The sequence below is a fragment of the Carassius gibelio genome, chromosome A18 (genome assembly GCF_023724105.1).
Source record: "Carassius gibelio isolate Cgi1373 ecotype wild population from Czech Republic chromosome A18, carGib1.2-hapl.c, whole genome shotgun sequence".
Taxonomy (NCBI): domain Eukaryota; kingdom Metazoa; phylum Chordata; class Actinopteri; order Cypriniformes; family Cyprinidae; genus Carassius; species Carassius gibelio.
The window spans coordinates 3,484,620-3,505,621 of NC_068388.1; the positions used below are offsets into that span (position 1 = coordinate 3,484,620).

The window sequence follows — 21,002 nt, forward strand, 5'->3', positions numbered from 1 at the left end:
CACCCAGAGGCTTGACTAAAAACTACAACTCCCATAACCGCTATTTTAAAACCTCACAGTCAAAAGACTGGCGTCTGTTTCGACATATCGCAGCATTTATATTTATATGGTTAATATTTATTTATTTAATTAGTTGTTACATTTAATGCAAAATACAAAGATAGCACGCTTAAGGTAACAAATAAAAGACAAAAAAGTCTGTCAAAATGACTCCCAATTTAAAGCGAACGTTACGCCTGACCAATCAAAAGAGAAAAGGGGCTGGACTGCTTCTTACAATAAAGGTGTGTGAAGAAGCAGAGACTAGCAGATTTAACATCAGCAGACTGGAGCATCAGCATCTCTCTGACATCTCAAGGTAAGAGCTATCCACGCATCGTCTATTCATGTAATCCAAATGACATCTATCCAAAACGTATCCTTCAAGTTTTATAATTCATAAGTGCGTTGTATTTGGTATGATGGGCTTATTTTCTACAAGAGAGGGTGTGCAGATGTGAATTTCCTTAACAAGTGATAGGTCTGTACATTATCCATTTAACCTTCCTGAAATTTTACATTCATAACATTTCATTTTGGCATTTGCAGTTTTGCATGTAATTCAGATACATTCTGCACAAAACAATTTAATTTTGTAGAAATAACCAAAAACATCAACATGAACCATCATAATCCTTGCTGAAGGAAATATCATCATATTCTTGGCTTTATCTTCATTTTCTATGTTTAAACCCTGGATTTAATCATTAAAATGTTTGTATTGAATATGGATAGCACAGGCATGCACACATCTGGGCATGGGGGAAGGGATGCGTAAATCACCTCCTGCAAGAAAATCCTATTTCATGTTTCTGTAAATGAGACACGCAGGGAAAGCAGAATGGAGAATGTGCCCCCCTCACTACTGCTGGTGTGAAAAAGCTGGTTTGTTCTGCGGGACGCATTCACATGGAGATCAGGTGTGTTGGAGAGTATGTGTAATCTGGACTATATGAGAGACAGAAAGAGAGAGGAGGCCACTAAGTAGAGGGGAGGGAAAATGAGGTGTTAAAGTGCAATCGGTTTGAGTCGGGAGGCAATGAAAGCAAGGGATCGATAGGAGAAGGATTAGGAAAGAGAGAAAACTAAGAAAGCAACAACGGTGAAAAAACAAGCTGCATAAAGGTGCAAAGTGGTTGGAATGGAATTCCATGGAAATGGAATGGAAACACACACACACACACATACATGTGAACTCCTTGGTGGTCACATCCAATCAGTGGATATTGATTCCCAGATTGATTGCTGGTTTGCAGGCGTGCATGAGCCATTTATTTAAAAGAATGAATAACAGTGACAGTTCAAGTGCTTTCTCAAATGTACTGACACTGTTAGCAACACAAGATATGAAATATTGCACAAGGTTTTCTAAAAAAGGATGAGAATAACACAAGCATCGGTTAAAATTGGTCATAATAATGGTTAAAAAAAAGTCCATAAGCCAAAGGATTGTAAATCTACCTGCAAAAAAATATAACACTGAAGAACGTTGGTTAGCTATTTTATTTTATTATTTTATGTTATTGTGTTTTATTTTGCATGGTGGATGATAAAATATGTTTAAAATGTTGAAATAGGTTTTTGTGTCCAAACAAATTTATTTGATCAATGCTTTGGCTGATGTTTTGCTGTTGGATTAGTATGTGATTTTTTTTTTAATAAAATAAATAATATTAAAAAAAATGTGCTGTTACTTTCACAAACAAGTATTCACATTATATTTCACAAAGTGTTTTTTTTTATTTTTATATTATATTTAATTTTGCATGGTGGATGACACTTTTTTTTTTTTTTTCTTTAAATAGGTATAGTAGTTTTTTGTGTCCAGATTTACATTTTCTTTTCATAAAATTTTCTTTTTCATTTAGACTTATTTTTTAATTAGTTTTAAATTCATTTGATTGATGTTTTGGCTGATGTTTTCACTGAACACTGGATAAGTATGTGATTTTTGGAGTTTAAATGAGTTGGCTCATTGTCAGATTTCATCATTGGCGAGGCCGACAGAAACCCAGGGATTGTGTCTTCTCGCTAACACTCGTCTCTTGGCCTCAGGACAGCACAGATGGCATAAAGAGTTTTAAAAACATCTGCGTTCTCTCAAAGGCTGTGTCACTAAGTGTGTGCAGAATATACTGAACTTCACTGTTGCTCTCTGAACATGTTCCTTGAGCATCTGTGATGGCCTTTCCTAACATATGCAAAGCTCCAGTTATTGATCTCTGTTCAGTTATGTGTCAAGCCTGTGAAGTGCATCTGCTAAACGTGCCCTACAGCAGAAAGCAGACCAACATGGACCAATCATTTCTCTGCTTCTGAGAAGATTCCATCAGTAATAATCCATTAGATTTGTGCAATGCTAAATAGTAAGGAATACTAAGGAGATTCACAGGAAGCTAAATTAGAAAAGACAAAATCCACACTCCATGGTGTGGATGAATTGTGGAAGATCACATATGATTCATAACATATGATTTTTGTGTATAAAATTAAGGCTGTTTTCCTTGAATATAATTTATTAATTTAAGAATAAATTGCTATTAAACATTAATATATGCTGAGACTAATTTATCTGATAACCTTTGCTTAGGTTTTTAAAGTTGGCATGCAATTGTATCATAGTCTTATGTGCAATTAAGCGCAGTCAAAATTAACAAAATTAACCTTTTTTTTAAAAAACATAGTTATAGTTAATTGTTATATTTGGGTTTTTTATTTATTTGTTTTTCTTAATTGTTTTTAATAATAAGCTGATGTGAACCCATACTATTTTAATATTTAGTAAGCAATGGTATGCTTGTTATTTAATATGTTATTTATATTTAAATACTTGATATATTTGCATTATCATTATTAGATTATTTTTAGGACTTTAAGTAGTTTCATATTTCTATTAATGTTCTTTTTTAGAAATAAATTTTTAACATTTCTATTTGATAATTATTTAAAATATCTGATTTATTATTTTACTATTTTTATTAGTAAGCTCAAGTGAAGCCAGATTTTTTTAAATAATTTTTTTTTTATTTAGCAGTTTAAATTGTAGGACTTTTCGATGCATCAATAGGAGCATTGCTGATTATAGCTGTCTCTGCTGCTGATAAGCATTTCCTGAGTTGATGTGGAGATCTGAAGCGTCTGAGCAGTCCGTGAGGGTTTGTTGAAGGGCGTCTGCATTTCTGAGTCACGTCTTCTCTCGTCAGCACATGGAGGAAGTGACTCTGCTGTTGAACTTGTGTTGCTGGAGGACATAGAGCCAAACTCCGATAACCTGCTGTTTCAAAGAATCCGTTCACTTGAAAATGATCATTCTGTTTTCCCATTCCAGACCCCTCTTCTGTGGAACCAAAAATATATACATTAAAAAACAGGTATTATTTGGTCAAGATGTGGGTTATAGCTATTATAACAACTATTATGATGATTTTTCATCACTATGTTGTCATTATAAATTGTAGTATGCTATGCGAGCGAAATGCTTGATTTTTGCTGAAAAGCAACTGAGGATGCGACGTGCATCAGTCTGGTGCTCTCTATGGTGGCAGTGATTTTTGGCCCGGATTTGTTTATTGGGCAGTGTTGTTGGACCGCTGTGACAGTGGAGATCGAAGGAGATCATATCACACACATACTGCGGTTAAAGCCTCTTACGCTGAACCTCTGCCACAACGCTGTCAGGAGGACGAGGCAGATGCTAACCCTCTAATGATAGACGCCTGCTGTCATGTGTTGACCTGAGTGATACAGGACCGCTGGCAGGATGAGAGCTTGCCTACTGTAAACCCATACAATCTGGATCTCTTTGGTTCTGGGAACTTTTCCCAGCAGACTGAGATGGAAACCATGAAGAATTGAGTTCAATGATTCTGCATGCTTAATGGGCTCATTAACAATTTTGTAAGAACTTAAATGTTTGGATAATAGAAATGCCACTACATTGTTAAGTGCTCATTTTAGTGGTCAGACTTTTTCAAAAAGCTTCTAAAAAACAGAAATGAATGACAGTTATACAATTCTACTGATAAATGATATAATTTCCCTAGTGCACTTGAAGGCAGTAAAAACCAGTTTGAAGACTTCATATGTCCGTTTAGCTCAGTTTTCTGCATCTATTTCTCTACCTGAGGATGAAGATCAGAGTGATTACAGTGCTTTGGTTCCTGTGGGTGTTGATTGCTTTAATAGAGTTTAATTAAAGCTGGCCCATGTCTTGCTCTTCTCTGGTCTCCAGTGGATCTCTCACACCTCTGCGGTGTCGCTGCATGGCTCTTAAACTCCTCAACTAGTGTCTTCTCATCTGCAGCTTTACATCTGAATATTTGGTCTCGTTCCAATCCCGCAATGTACATGACATTTCACCTGCTGTCAAATCCTGCTCCGCAGCGTCCTGTTTCTCCGTGTCCCCATCGAAATAGCACTGCACCACTGGGTCTGTCCTCTGGAGGCTTCTGGAGCCAGGATAGGAGAGCGATGGCAGTTTCCCCAGCATGCTCTGCTCTATCTGGGCCATCCTGTCAGGATAAAGGAGGCTGATGGATGTAGATCGAGTGTTCTGGTGCCACCAACTGTGTTTCTCGCTCTGATGATGACAGATCCGTCTGTATGAATGAACGATCATCTTTGGGAAATAAGAGCTCCGTTCCGAACTTGATGGAAAACCATGTTTGTTTGCTTTGAATTGCCTCCCTTATTAAAGATGAAGAATGTAAAACTAAGAAAAGAAAAAGGAAAACGGAGATCTCTGAAATGCCTTAGTTGTTTCTTGTAGCCAGCAGTGCGATTAAATGAAGAGCAAATGTAATGCTTCTCAGGTTTTTTGTCAATATCACGAATTGTCCTCTAATTTGTCAAGAAAGGATTTGCAATTGTAGAAATTTAAATTAAATGAATAATATATATATATATATATATATATATATAAAGGGTCATGTGACACTGGAGACTGGAATAATGGCTGCTGCTTTGCCATCAGGAATTAATTACATTTAAATATATAATATTATAGACAACTGTTATTTTAAATTGTAATATTTCATAACAATGTAACAACTGTATTTGTGATTAAATAAATGCAGTCATAACATAATTAAATAAATGTAATATTTCATAACAATGTAACAACTGTATTTGTGATTAAATAAATGCAGTCTTAGTCTCAGTCTTTTCTCTGGTGTTTCCACTTGGCTTCTTACTACATTTACCAGTAAGACATACTAGGTCAACTTCACTAGAAATGGCATGCATTCATTAAGTTGCATTGGTTATTTGCATGGCTATCCAGCATGGACATTCATGATGCTGCTAGCTATAGTCTAGCAAGCCGTGTTCTTTGTCCTTCTGCTCTCTTGTGCTTCAGCTCCAGCTCAAAATGAAAAGCATAAAAAAGGAAGACCTAGAAAAGGTCTCCTACGCTGCCCCCGTTTCAGAAACATCTTGACTATGTGCTTGTTAGTACAGTTTTGAAGGCAGTTGGGAGGATATAGGACATATTTAGAGCAATTGCTCTGTACATGTGTGAAAGGAATAGTGTTTTGTGCCACTTTGAAGCTTGATTTCACTTGAGCAGAAGCTTGACTCGACTTTGCTTTAGATATCAGTGCATTGAGGTTATAAAAACACTTGCAGTTTCAAAACTATTAAACTCTGCCGGCTAACTCATTCCTCACTTTTATACTATAAATTATACCTCATTAATTGTATCTTGCAGCATATTATTTTCACCTGGCAGACCAGAAAGGACAGCTCAGGATTTCTTGGTTGCTGATTTCTGTCTGGTTGGGTCCATTAGTGTGGTTGGTGGTCTCGTTGACTTCTCCCAGGTGGCGGGCAGACCTTTGTCCAGAACTTGGCACAGGTGAGCAAAAGGTCAGGCAGGTGCAGGCTGGTGCTGTTTTCACGTGTACCTTCTCTTGTCCCCACCGCTCACAAGCGGCCATCTGTTTTTCAGTCCAGACCTCGATCACCAGGGTCAGGTCCAGTTACACAAGACAATCCAAGATCCAGTGTTCAGGTCCTGAGAGATCAGGAAAGCTCAAGGAATGAGAACAGATGACCGGAGTGCTTCAGATGATTTTAGATTTAAATACCATCTTAAATCACCCCAGGACTTTTGAACACCCATAACACCCTAGCAACAACAAAACAACACCCTGCCAATCACACATAACACACTAGCAACTGCACGGCAACATAGCAACTGAGTTAATAATAAAGTTTATGGCAGCATTTCAATTGGTGGGTCCAATGTCACTGCTGTCACTAAGGTTTTTTTTATTTTTATTATTCATACGAGAAAAAAAATCATACAGGTTTAGAACAACCAAGACTACCGAGACTCAAACCCGCGACCTTGGTTTACAAGTCTCAGACTCTCTAACCATTAGGCCACAACTTCCCATAAGGGCAGACCAAATACCACAAAACAAACTGTGCACACATCAAGTTCTAGACCTTTACATAGTGCATTCTTGTTCCCCACACTGCATTTACACACATTTCAGCTCAAACTGTTCACTCTCTCTCTCTCTCTCTCTCTCTCTCTCTCTACATCACAGTGGCACAAGGCCACATTCTCCCATGCATTCTTGGTTTGTGTGGAAAACACTGTTGCCAGGCAACGACTAAAGCACTGAGACTGTGCTATGTGAGGATGAAGGTAGAGCTATATCTGTGGATATGTGGGTTTGTTCAATTGCATGAGCAGGTATATGCTGGTCCATTGAGCCGTGGCTGCGCATCCATTATTAACTTCCATTATGTGGTGCATTATGCAGAGTGAAACAGGTTATTCTCAAATTTCATACATTATTAATGTCAAATTGCACCAGTAACTGTAACAATACAAACACAATTTAATTCCCTCATGTACTGTAAATAAAGGTGATTCATTACAAATGGATTCAGTAAAAGTCACCAAAACCAAACAGTTGATTGTAGAAATTGACTTACAGAGTAATTTTTTAATATGGAAAGTCAATGGCTACCATCAATGGTTTGGTTCTTTAAGCCTTTAACCTCTAGCCTTTAGGGCTGAAAAAAACACAACACCGCTTTTTAAATTCAAACAGATTGCAGTAAAAAAAAAAAAAAAAAAAAAAAAAAAAAAAAAAAAAAAAAACTGGTCTTCAAACGCTAAATGGGTGACTTTAGATTCATCAAGGTCTTTGTGACACATGACAAATTAAAGCAATGTGTTTTAGAATGGGCTCATGTTTGATATCCTCTTGCTGGACTGAATCACAGTCTGAAGCTGAGTTTGTGGTCATCAGGGCCGTAGCTGGGGTCAGCAGGGCCCCGGTGCAGGTTGTACCAGTGGGCCCTGCTTGAAAGTGTTTAATGTGTATGTTCGTTCTGTTTATTTGTTTGTGCTATTTATACAATGTTTTAAGTTTTTACAAGTTTGTAAGTTTCCAGGTACAGAAACTGAATAATTAAATGTAAAATAGCACTGCATAGTCTTCACTGTAAAAATTAACAGTCAAGCCAAAATTTATTCAGACACCTTCAAAATTTCTCACATTATCACAGTTTATTTGCTATAGTTAAGAAAATGGTAATAAAATATGACAAGAACAAATTCATCTTAATATCATCCTAATATCAGATAACTTTGATAGAAAGTTAAGTAATGGATTACAATCAAACTAAACTTTGGTCAAACTAAATTAACTTTGTTGACCAATTACCAAGCAATGATTAATTTTGTTCAGTCTGTGGTGTGAAAAGTTTGCATTAGCAATTCCGGGAAAAACACGTAAGCAAAACATGGTGAGGTCAAAGTGTGAACAATTTTTGGTCCCAAATATATATACATTTACATATACATATACATATACATATACATATACATATACACATATAAATTTCAATAGTAATCGACTGTATGAAAATGTTTTGGATATAATATGCCATAGTTCGCTGTATTTTGCTATACTCACTTACATAAATTAATTATAGTGTCCTGCACATACTAGTAAAAAAATAATAATAATACAATATCAAAAATGATATCTGGTGTCTGAATAATTGTTGGTTTGACCATGCATTAATTCTTGTTAAAACTACAAAGTAATTCAGTCAAGAGCTGTGAGTGCTTTTCTTTCTTTCTTTCTTCCTTTAATTTAATTTTTTTTTTTTTTTTCATTGGATTAACATTACAGCAGCTAGTAGCTACAGTAAATTAGGTGCGGTCACTTTAAGAGACAATGAATGCATCCAATATAATACTCATCCGATTTTTTTTTCAACTGTTTACTTTCACTTAAAACCGATAGTTTTTTCGAACATACTTTCCATGAGAGTTATTTTGACATATTTTTATGTATTTGTCATACAAGAGCAAAAACAGACAAATTCGTTGTTCGAGTGTTTCGAGACGCCTCTCTCTTTGTGAGCCTGAACAACAGAACATTGCGGTGCTGATGTGAGCTCTTACAAATCCTTTTCTGTTTGTTTAAACTGCGATTTGTATTGTTCGTTCAGGTGCAGGAGGATGCGAAGGAGAGCTCGGTTCAGTGTTGCTGTCTGTCAGACGCGTGCGCACTGAACTCAGCGTGCGAGTAACCAGCTACTCAGTTGAGATTGGTGTTCTGTGAATGCTTTAAACGCTTTTGGATTTTTAAATTGGCAAGTGGCAAGTCTTAAAAACACGTGAAAATTATAAGCTTCCGTGACGACACGCAGCAATGGCCTGTCAACTGTCCTGATCGTCCTTTTTAGGCTGGCTTCTACCAGATGGTTGAGATTGTTGGGGGTCCCCCTCAGCCGTGGACCCATATAATCGTCTCCACCTTTCACCCCACTAGCGACGGCCCTGGGCCATCATACCACTATGAAATTTATTGTGAAATCTGTCAACTCTGACTTATGAAAATCTGCATGCTGGCTCTTCCATACAGCAAAAATCAATGGAAAAATCCTGTAGTATATACCATACCATAGTGTTCCTGTAGCTCAAGTGGTAGAGCATTGCTCTATCAAGCGCAAGGTTGGGGGTTCGATTCCCCGGGAACACATGATAGGTAAAAATTGATAGCCTGAATACACTGTAAGTCACTTTGGATAAAAGCGTCTGCTACAGTAAATGCATAATTTTTTTTTTATATACCAGCCTTTAGTTTCCATAAATATTCTGGCTGATCAAGGAAGTTTTGCATTGTGAGTGTTAGAATATAGAACCTATTTTTCATGATATAGATGTCCTTCTCTCTCTGACCTGACTCACTCTTTCTCTCCTCTCTCTCTTCAGCTCGTCCCTCGTTCACCATGTTGCTGCTCGGACTCTTGCCGCTGATGCTTCTACAGGGGTGCGGTAGTCAGGCGGCAGACGTTCCCGAGGATGTGACGGCAGAGTTCTCGGTCAGACTGTACCACCAGCTCCAGATCACAGAGGGAGAGGAGAACATCATCTTCTCGCCCCTGAGCGTGGCCCTGGCTCTGGGCATGGTGGAGCTGGGCGCCCGCGGCTCTTCTTTAGAGGAGATCAGACAGGCCGTGGGCTACAGTCAATTCAGAGAAGGTAGTTATCTCATCTGTGTAACATATAGTACCTGTTCTCTTTAATCTTTTGAGTTTTTCTTATTGGCTACAACAGCGACCACCCACTTTTTCACAATAACTTTCTCCAGAAGTATGACCCTTGACATGTTCTTGACAGGTTTAGAGAGATTCAGAATTTTGAATGGGATTATTACTTCCATGACTGTAATATTGCATCACATTGTACAAAAAGCCTTTTCTTGTTGTCTGCACCTGCTTCAGATGAGGAGTTCTCTCTGTTGAGTAACCTGACCCAGGCCCTGTCCACGGACGAAGAGCAGTACATGGTACGGCTGGCCAACTCCCTCTTTCTGCAGACGGGGGTTCACTTCAGCGAGGACTTCCTGCAGCTCATGAAGAAGTACTTCAGAGCGGAGGTGGAGACGGTGGACTTCAGCCAATCAGAAGCTGTGGCTGATCGCATCAACTCTTGGGTGCTGAACCACACGGAGAGTAGGTCATCTATCATCACAGAGAAAAGAGTGCTTTAATGTATTTGAAATAGTATCTTTGTTGTTTACTAAGACCTGACTCAATGGCTTGAAAAGGTTTTTATTCTTGAATTAACATCTTTCCTACTGACTTTGAAAGTTGGGATGTAGTGAAAAGTTTTTTTTCTCTTTTATAGGTACAAGCAGAATTATACAGATGGCCTCGAAGCTAACAAACGTAGAGTAGAATTCAGGAAATTCTTATATATAGTTATCTACTTGCATTACCCTTAAATTTGGGGTCTGTGATATTTTTGTACTTTTTTTGAAAGAAGTCTCTTGTGCTCTGCAAGGCTGTATGTATTTGTTTAAAAAAATAAAGTAAAATCAGAAATATCTGAAATAATATATCACATTTAAAATGCCTAAAATACTAGGATTCTTTGATGAATAGAAAGTTCCAAAGAACATTTATTTAAAATAGATATATGTTATAAATGTATTTACTGTCAATTATCATCAATTTAATGCATCCTTGATGAATAAAAGTAATATTTTCTCAAACCTTTGAACCGTTTGTGCTGGAATATATATATAAATGTTTACCTTTTAGATTATATGCCATTTAACCACTGAATACAGTCATAGTTTATAATCCCATTTAGAATGATTTTACTTTCAACTAAAGCTCTCTTCAAAATGAATAGATGGTGTTAAGAGGAATTACTATGAGTTTAGTGAAGGAGGAAGCTAAAGTAGATAATGGCAGATCAGTCATATTCTGCATGATAATGACATTTCCAAGCCATTTCCAGGCAGATCCATTTTCTCACAGTCAGCTTTGGTCTTTGCAGGATTGTCAGATAGCAGCACAAATCCCAGAGCTTTGGAAGAGAGATGATTTTATGCCCCTGCAGAGATCATGCCGTCTTTCCTGTTCTGAGAAATGGAGGATTGTGACGTGCAGCGTTTATTTCAGTCTGAGTTTTTGTCGTTGCAGGCAAAATCCAGAACCTGGTGTCTGCGGACGACTTCAGCAGTTCCACTATGATCATGTTGGCGAATGCGGTGTACTTCAGGGGCAGCTGGAAGAACCAGTTCAGACCAGAAAACACCAGAACCTTCTCCTTCACCAAAGACGATGGCAGTGAAGTTCAGACCTTGATGATGTACCAGCAGGGAGATTTCTATTACGGTATGTTCAACAGTCAGATGGAGGTCAGTGACAATGGTAGAGTACATAACCTTAACTTTAAAACATGAGGCTAAATGGCATGATTAGCCGATAGGATAAGTTCTTTCAGATCCAACACAGCCTGTCGATCCAGAAAAATGTCCTACTTGGCAAAATTATGTATTCACACTCCAGGGTTATTATAATTATCTAAATTATTTTAAAAGATTTAAAAAATGGAAAAAAATATATATTAATTTAAAAAAAATCCAAACATTTTTATTAAGTTTACCTTTATGTGCTCATATATTTTTTTTATTTCAGGTTTAGTTATTTATTTAAAAACAACAAAAACAAGAAAAAATTTGAAGAAAAAAAAAAAAAATACAATAGTATTACAATGATAATAAAAATAACAATCACACCAATTATGCTCTCTATCTCAGGGTTATTATTGTTAACTAAATCTAAAACCAGAAAAAAAATGGATAATAAGATGTACATGTGTTTGTGTGTGTGTATACGTATATATACAGTATGTGTGTGTGCATATATATATTAGAGAGAGAGAGAGAGAGAGTGAGAGTGAGAGAGAGATCTTTCCATCCTCAAACAGACCGTTCTAATCACTAACCTCACCATGTCCTTCATCCTCAGGAGAGTTCAGCGATGGCACCACAGAGGCGGGTGGAGTGTACCAGGTGCTGGAGATGCTCTATGAAGGTGAAGACATGAGTATGATGATGGTTCTGCCCCGTCAGGAGGTTCCTCTGGCCTCCCTGGAGCCCATCATCAAAGCCCAGCTGCTGGACGAGTGGGCCAACAACGTCAAGAGGCAGAAGGTGGAGGTCTACCTGCCCAGGTGAGAAACACCGTGTTTTCATTTCACTTATCAATACATTTGCTTTTCGATTTGATTCATATAATACCTGTTACTTGTTGTTTCTGGACAAAGTTCACGCTGTCCTCATCATTTGGATTTATTTAGGTTCAAGGTGGAACAAAAGATTGATCTGAGAGACACACTGCAGCAGCTGGGCATCAAGAGCATCTTCACTAAAGATGCCGATCTGACGGCCATGACAGCCGAGATGACAGGTAATCCATAAAACACACGTACTGAACACTGTTATTCTGCTCACGCATGCACTCAAATGCTCAAGATGTGATTGACGGCTCAAGGACAGGATGTAATGCACTTGTTTTCTTCTGGCAACAAACCAACATTGCGATGGTGATTTGTGCTCGCACAAGCACCACTCACATTTTCATTAGTACATTTATCTATCTATTATCTTTTTACTGTATATATGCAAATAATTTAGTTAAGCATATTGAGCAAAATTTATCAAGCATATTGAGCCTTTTTTCATATTCTGTGACCTTCTTAATTTCTATGTTCTGCTTGTTTACAGATGGACAGGATCTGTTTATCGGGAAGGCTGTGCAGAAGGCTTACCTGGAGGTGACGGAGGAAGGGGCCGAGGGGGCAGCAGGATCAGGTCACTTTTATTTCCATACTGCCACATTTTACTCTAATTACATTACACGTTTAATATTCACACTGTCTTCCTACACAATTCAAATCATCCTATGCAATTCTAATTAAAATGTTTCTTTTTCAAGCTCTCTTATTATTCAATTGTACCTTTTGTGCACCTTTACTTTCCTCCCTGTGCTTTTTTTCTCAAAGCCTAGGTAAATTGCTTTGTGAAGATTAACACATACTAAAGCGCCCCCTCCTGTTCAACATGTCTTTTTTAATTAAGGCTAGTTAAGGTTAATAAGGAGTCATCATTTAATGTTGCTTAATTCCTTTTAATATTAGTTTTCAGTTCTGCATTGACGTCAAAAACAAGTAAAGAGGTCTGAGATTATGAAAAGGAATTAAAAATAATTATTTGTGTATTTATGTTGGTTTAAATTAAAATTAAATGTTTATATTATACCATTTTCAAAATAAAATTGTTTAATTACTCAAATAGTATACCGTTTAATCAGCGAATTTATTAATCTACTTATTCTATATTATTATTATTATTATTATTATTATTATTATGTTCAAGGTTATACCAGTTAAATAGCATTTTACAATTTAAACTAAGCTTACCATCTCTCTCACACACACACACACACACACACACATATATTTCTGGTTTTACAGCTTTTCTTATAAAATAAAGGTCACACAGCACTGCCTGTGAATTTTTTTTATAAAAGATATTAATAATATTTTATCAAAAGGTCATGCTAAACACATTGAATGAGACTTTTTTTTACCATCTAGACATTTTAAGTCCACCAAAAATCACTTTTAATTAGAATTTGAATTATTGTTCATTGTAGAAGAGGATAAAATTCACATAATTCTCTTTTTGCACTGAAGGTTTTTTTTATATATATAAATCTCAATCTAAATAATTGTTTTACATCACTGAGCTACTATCTTTTTTGCAGGTATGATTGCATTGACGAGGACACTGGTGCTGTACCCACAGGTCATGGCTGACCATCCCTTCTTCTTCATCATCAGAAACAGAAAAACAGGTCCATGCCATCTTCAAAAACCTATGACCATAACACATATTAAAAATTAAAACAATATATATATATACTGTCATTCAAAAGTTTGGGGTAGGTAAGATTTTTTAAATGTTTTTGAAAAGGTATTTTATGAAGTCTTGTGAAGTCTTTTATTATGAATTTATATTATGACCCCAAAATTCTGACTGTTTTACAAAAAGATTTGTTTCTGTGAATGTATCAGGATTTGATGTTTAACCATTGTTCTCATTTTGTTTTCTCCTAGGATCCATCCTCTTCATGGGCAGAGTTATGAACCCTGAAGTCATTGAGCCCTTCGACAATAACTTTGACATGTGAAAGCCCAGCAGCAATCCCAATCTGACACTCACCTCAGTTCATGCGTATCTTTAACATCGTCACGGAAAGCAAGCTCATTACATCGCCATGGTTTTCTAAACACACAAGACAATATTATATAAACAGGATATTTATATGATAAAAGTGACTGTGTTTTGATACTCGTAAGCTTTAACCGCACCAGGAAGTACAGAGCTGTAAATATTTGAAGTTCCTGTGTTTCTTCTCTTGTATATTTGTGTTCTGTAGAGAAACACAGTGATATTTATTGCAAGTATGTGAGCACTTCTCTATGTGTAGACTCACTTAATGTCTTTTCATTCTTTTCTCTCTTTTTTGGTTTTGTACATGGCTGAATACTGCTGACATACTAATATGCCTTATTATATAAATATGAGTTTTTGATTTCATGAAAGGTTGTGAATGTACAGGTACGTGGAGCACTGTTGCCATGGAGACTCAGGCGAACCGGAGGAGAGTGCATTTGATATAAGAGATGAAAAAATTACCAGCTGTATTCTCTATTTCAGAAATAAAGATGAATGTCTTCAACTTGTCGTCTGGTGCTTAATTTTAGAGTTGATATATATATATATATATATATAAAGAAATGTAGGCCTCTGTGCTGTTCACACAATCTCAGCACACGCTTTTGATGTTGAAAATAACTTCTTTTGAAGACTAGAATTGTGCACCTCAAAGACAACAGATGCACTCGATGGAAACAGTCAAATTAATGTCATAGGAAGTTAATGTAAAGGCAAAATGCATACTGAATCAGGTCTGCAACATTCAAAACATGTCTGGTGCTTTATTTTGCATGATAAATGTCAGTCAGATGTGTCTCAAAGCATGAGAAGATGCTCAAAGCAGTGTTCAAACAGAGCAATGATAAGAACAATGGTTTCATTTTTACAGAAACTAGTTGATGCTTTGTCTGCTGATTGATGCCCACTGCCACGACCTGCTTAATTGAAGCTGGAGCTCTGTGCGGGTTCATTTCTGAAACACAACATTTGTCTTAACCTGTGGAATACAGTAAGCTTAGGCAAATAAATAATAATACAAAAAATACAAATAACTTTATTTGATTGATTTGTTTGGCCTTTTTTGAAAAATTAGCTCCTTTGTTAGTTGCTGCTAATTTAGTTTTTCTAGAAAAATGTAAGCAGTAAAACAAAAAAATGCAATTACTTATATAAAATTGTAAACATTTTAATGTTTACAATTTTTTATCTGTATTCTGTATAAAAAAGGCATGATTGGGGACACTGATACTAGTCACTAAATATTAAATTTATTTGTTGAATTATGGAAGCCATAGAATCAATACTTTTTTCTTAAAATATTTGTAGCTTTATTCATTAGGCTACAGTATATCATTATCATAGGATTATTTCTTTGTTTTATTAAACTACATACAATATAATGCAGTAATTTAAATAACGTGCGCGCGCATTCTAGTTTGTTATTTTATTTATTAATTTATACATTTCAGTTTATTTAAATGGTCCTGTGTACCATTTATAAATTAAATTAGATTAAATCAGATTAAAAGTACAAAATTGTCGAGAGGCATAATGTTAAAACTGCTGCTGGAATTGTCTCTCTCACAAAGCCTGGGGCTAGTTGCATAAACCTAGCCATTAAGACGGTGTCTTAAGATCATGTTTGACCAACTTGCAGTTAGCTAAGGGGTAAGAAGTTCAAGTTAGACCAAGCTGCTTTTTAATGTAAACGTTAAACGTCTTTAAAAAAAAAAAATAGATGACTAACTTTAAGACTAATCAAAGCCTTTTATGCAACCAGCCTCAGCATGTACAATGAAAAATTTCCCAAAAGTCACTGAAGTGCAACCTGACGCCCTGACTGACCTCGGATCAGTGAAACCGACGCTGCCTCGCGCATGCGCAGAGCTCACACTCACCTGTCTCACTTTATTCATCCAGCATCACTGCTAAACCGCGCTATATTCCTTGTAAATAATTCACTTCACTGTGTGTGAAATGCCAAAGGGATTTGTCAGAACCAACGGACATGTCCGAAAGGTAGGAAAAGTTTTGACCTAATATGAAACGCATTTGCTGTTTTATTTCTGAACACCGTCTGGAAACGCGTAACTCCTTATTAATCGTCTTTTTTTTTTTTGCATAATTCATTGGAATTATCACTGGAATGAAGATTAATAGGCTACTACATGAAGATCGACATTCAGGGCTAATTTATTCATGGACTAAAAAGTAATTATTATTATATTGTTACAGTTATTAGACATTATATAAACGATTACTTTTATAACTACTACATATTATTTAAATTACTTGCTAAGTAAAAAGCAATGTGCATTTACAGGCAGCAGTTTCACAACACATAGGCCTACTAGCAACATAATCAATAACCACTACTAGCGTTAAGATGTGGGCACAAATTCTAAAATGTTCCGATATGATGTGCCGGTGTGCTCGGGTGTCGTGGGTGACTTTAATCCGGATCAGGGTGCAGAGTTCACGGTAAACCACACCAGAACCTCAGCTCAGCGGATGTAAAGACGCGCAGGCTCGCGTTACACACAAACTCTGTCTCAAAACCTGCTGAGCGCCCTACATAGGCAGCACACTGGGGCAGCGTAGGTGCGTGGAGTATTAAATGGTTAACAGCCAAAAAATTTTTATCATATTAAATTTTCATGTAATATGATACACGCTCCTTATTCCCAAAATGCCTTCTAAATAGTCAGCTCACTAGGTTTTGAGACACAAACAAGGATTTTCCCAAGGACTCTTTTCTTCATTACACTTTTATTATAAATTGACTCTTAGCTAAAAATATATTCAAACTGTGATTAAAATACATCAGATTTGAATGTAAATGTACTGATATCTGATCCATTAAGCATTAGGCCTCTGTAATGTTAGTTAATGGCTTCGGTCTCTCTCAATCTAGTTCCTCTGGAGTGAACACCAGCAGTGAAAGTCTTCCAAAGTCACACTCGCACTACTCTGAGTTAGGCGACACACACACTCCTTTCTCTGTGGAACTGACTCCAGACTCGGGCATTGTTGCCACTCCAGTAAGTCAATTCAAACTCAGTATAATTGCGAAGCATCATGTGTGCTTTGATTGACAGCTCACGTGTCTCTACGAACACTGAATGCTGTCATCGTGTTTGTTACATGCAGCTGCCGTCCGGCCGGTTTAGGTTTGCCTCGTGGCACTGGCTAGAGGAACATGATGTCCGTGGAGACCAGCTCGCCTGCCCCAGGGTCAGAGAGGGTAAGAGGTCATTCGGGGTCACCCTTCTATTATATTTATATTTCTCAGTGTGAACAAGATACAGTCTCTGGCCACACATCAGTGATGTCATCAAACAGGTCCTGCTGAAGACGAGCTGTCTATTAACAGTGAAGATATATTTCTCAGAGGAGGCAGGAGGAAGAGGAGGGAGGATGAAGGACAGAAATGGGAGGAGAGACTCCAGGAGAACTGGGAGAACTGTGCGGTGAGACAGCAATCATCTATCTATATCTATCTATCTATCTATCTATCTATCTATCTATATTTTTTAAAGAAATTTATTATTCAATTCAAGTTTAGTAGTATAACACTTTTTACGATGCAAATCGTTGCAAAGCAACTTTACAGAAGCTTCTACAATATTTAGTAGTAGCTTATCAGTGGTTAAACCTGTATCCTGTTTTCTGGGTAACATTGAGAATATCACTATATACTGTTGCAACATCTCTGCAATGATTTCTGAAGGATCACGTGACACTGAAGACTGGAGTAATGATGCTGAAAATACAGCTTTGCATCACAGGAATAAATGACATTTGAAAATATATAAAAATGGAAAAAAGTTATTTTCAACCAGCTGGTTATCTTCGTAATGCGTTTACGCTTCTGTCTCTGTGCTGTACCCCAGGTGCTGAACTTGTCTTATCAGGACTTAGGAGATCCGTACCAGCTGGAGAACTTCATCCGCATCCTGAGGAGACTGATCCGGGTGGAGCGTCTGCAGCTGGTGGATAACGCACTGAGAGATCTCAGCTCTGTCAGACTGCCAAGGTAGCAAACTAACTTCTACACGATAACAACTGGCAGATGTTTTCATTTTAGTGCACGAGTGTCGTTCTAAACGCTGCTGACACTGTAAGTGTGTTATAACCATATAACATATAACACAAATTCCCTCTTGATCCTTGAGGCTGTCCTGTCATATTGCATTGGTTGTTTTGTAACAGTACGTGTATGGCTGTGTAAAAATACATGTAATGCTGTAATCTCATATGACGAGTTTATTTTACAGTACAAAGGAAACTGTTAATTATGTACAAGCATCAAACTCAGCTTTAAAAACAGCCTTAATCACATTATTTTATTGGAATATGGGTCTTACTGACAGAAGATTCATTTACCATTGCAGATTTTCAAATTATTTGTGATTCTGTAAAGTTTTGGGGGGAAATGTAAAATTGCAGGATGTTTGCTCTTTTTTTGTCCTACAGATATTCAGGACAATTTCTGGAATCAAGTGTCTTTTTCTGGGAAAACTAAAAATGAAAAATTACATTTCTTAGTAAATTAGGTGTTGCCATGCTAAACGAGACTTGTGATTGCAGTTTCTATTTGGACACTAGATAATTAGACATTTATCCTGCTTGCTTTCCTGTTTTGTCATCTAGTGCAGTGACATTCATACAATTTTAAGCATCAGTTTTGGGGCCAGTGTATATGAAGTAGAACTCTGTGGAACATTACTAACAGCACTTGTGAATGATTGAGAATGTGCATTTGTTATAGATGTAAAATCCTGAATCTTCACCGGAACAACTTGACGTCCATTCGTAAGCTGCCAAAGGTTCCTGAGATCCAGCACTTGTGCTTGTCTGAGAACAGTATTTCCTCTCTGGGCGAACTGTCCCTGCTGAGGAGCACGCCGCTCCGATCTCTGACCCTCAAACGCAACCCCTGCCAGTTTCTGGAGGACTACCGCTCACGGTGAGAGGAATAGAGAGCTAAATTATGTTACTTCTAGTTATACCCTTGTACTGTATGTGTCAGCATGCTTTTAAAAAGAGTACTTACTACAGAAATATTTTTTTTTTTAAATAATAAACATAAGAGCGAACTGAATGTAGTTTTCAGACACTTATTTTCATTAATTTGCAATTAAATGATTATTATATGATATGTGCAAATAAATAATTGCAATAATTATAATACAATTTATATTAAATGCAATTAGCTGAACTTGAGAATGACCCAACTTAAGTAGGAATTTTTTTAATTTCTTAATTTTTTACATTGTCTTGGAAATATGCTAAGAAATGTACTGTCGAACTTACTCGTACTGACAAGCATTTATAGTAAACTAAAATATACATTGTTATTACTATTGAAACTTGTATGTCATGTATTTAATGTAGATTTTAATTACACATTTGTAATTATGAAGCTGCAGTTTGGTACATTTATAATTACTATGTGCTTTAGTTAGTCAAAATAAGTGCTTTAAAGAACAATAAGAGTATGATTAAGACATGATTTAAGTAAAACTTTTCATTTGACTTGCGTACTTTTCGGGGTTATCAGGTGAAAATGACTCAAAACGCATATATGCGTTAATCGACTCGAAAGGGTTAAAGGAATAGTTAATCTAAAAATGAAATGTTGTTCCAAAACGGTTTGAATTTCTTTCCTTGTGGAACAAAATAAGATATTGTGAAGAATGTTGGCAACCAAACAGCTGTTGGTAACTTTTGGCTTCCATAGTATTTTCCCCCTACTATGTAAGTCAATAGCTACCAGTTATTGGTTGGTTACCAACATTCTTAAAAAAAATAATTATGTCTCACACAAGAAAGAAAATAATGACAGAATGTTTTCATTTTCAGTATGTAAAGAAACAATCATAAAAGTGTTCACTACATATACTTAAGTGGCCTTTTATTTAATGAATATTATACTATTGAAAAGTTGTTGTTTTTTAAATATACTTTTAAGATTTGATGTGCCCTACAAGTGTACATTCAATTGAATTAAGTGCACTTTTTTTTCACACAAAGGTATATAGAATACCAATGAGCTTTTAATAACTTGCTGTCAAAAAAGAAGATTGATTAAAACTAATCAGCTAATTACAGCTTTTAATTAATTTAAAAAGCCATACACAGTCTGTCTCCAAAAATCACATTATGTTCCAAGTTAATATGCCTGAAGATAATATCATAATTTAAAAAAAAGTGTTGACCAAAGATGTGATCGATCGTTCCAAGTGTTCATAGAGAGTCAAGAGAATAATTGTCTTAAGTCGAAGTCTAATCTTGAGACACGTTTCCTCTGCAGTGTGTTCTCCTGTTTGCCAAAACTCCAAGTTCTGGATGGCATCCCAAAGCTACAGGAGGATTCGATGCCTCTCTCTTCACCAGCAGCGTCCAGATCTTGTACCATTCTCTGAGGATGCAACAGGAGAACCTGAAGCCAAGATCTGAATCCAGTGTACTGTACCATCAGAATTAACTCGAAAGCTCTTAAAATGCACTTCTAGCTCTGTAAACTCTATTGAGCTGTTAAAACTACATTTATACGACTTAATAAAGCTATTTTTGTACTTTTACTTCACTTTTCCACATTTCAGTAACTCAAAATAAACCTGCATTTGACTTTGGACAGCAGCAGCCAAGATATAAATGAGAAAAGACAATTATCAAATTGTATTTAGGTGTGTTCAAGGTCAAAGCATGTCTGCTGCAGGTAATTCAGGCTATTTGGTGCTCAATGACATGCCAACCCTGAGCTTTGTTAAGTGCAAACTTGTCCTGAGGACTGTTTTGAAAGACGAGTCCTTTCTTGAGTGGTATTGCTTGATGCCCGGCTGACATGGTGTGAAAGAAGGAGCACAGAGATTAAATCAGATACAGTCATGTGACACCGTTAGC

The 21,002-nt window shown here is 36.6% G+C and overlaps 2 protein-coding genes across 2 annotated transcripts; both read left to right on the forward strand.

Annotated features, from left to right (window-relative positions):
• Nucleotides 1–217: 217 nt before the first annotated feature.
• LOC127934220 (neuroserpin-like) lies at nt 218–14,616 on the forward strand. The gene is made up of 9 exons (XM_052531457.1): nt 218–358; nt 9,287–9,556; nt 9,799–10,029; nt 11,008–11,202; nt 11,839–12,043; nt 12,170–12,279; nt 12,597–12,683; nt 13,639–13,728; nt 13,991–14,616. The coding sequence occupies exons 2-9, from the start codon at nt 9,304–9,306 to the stop codon at nt 14,062–14,064; spliced, it is 1,245 nt and encodes a 414-aa protein (XP_052387417.1). The 5' UTR covers nt 218–358; nt 9,287–9,303; the 3' UTR covers nt 14,065–14,616.
• Nucleotides 14,617–15,941: 1,325 nt separating this feature from the next.
• LOC127934222 (uncharacterized) lies at nt 15,942–20,678 on the forward strand. The gene is made up of 7 exons (XM_052531461.1): nt 15,942–16,112; nt 17,008–17,134; nt 17,244–17,337; nt 17,436–17,563; nt 17,987–18,129; nt 18,865–19,062; nt 20,410–20,678. Exons 1-7 carry the CDS (start codon nt 16,102–16,104, stop codon nt 20,519–20,521), a joined length of 813 nt encoding a protein of 270 aa, XP_052387421.1. The 5' UTR covers nt 15,942–16,101; the 3' UTR covers nt 20,522–20,678.
• The last annotated feature ends 324 nt before the right edge of the window (nt 20,679–21,002 follow it).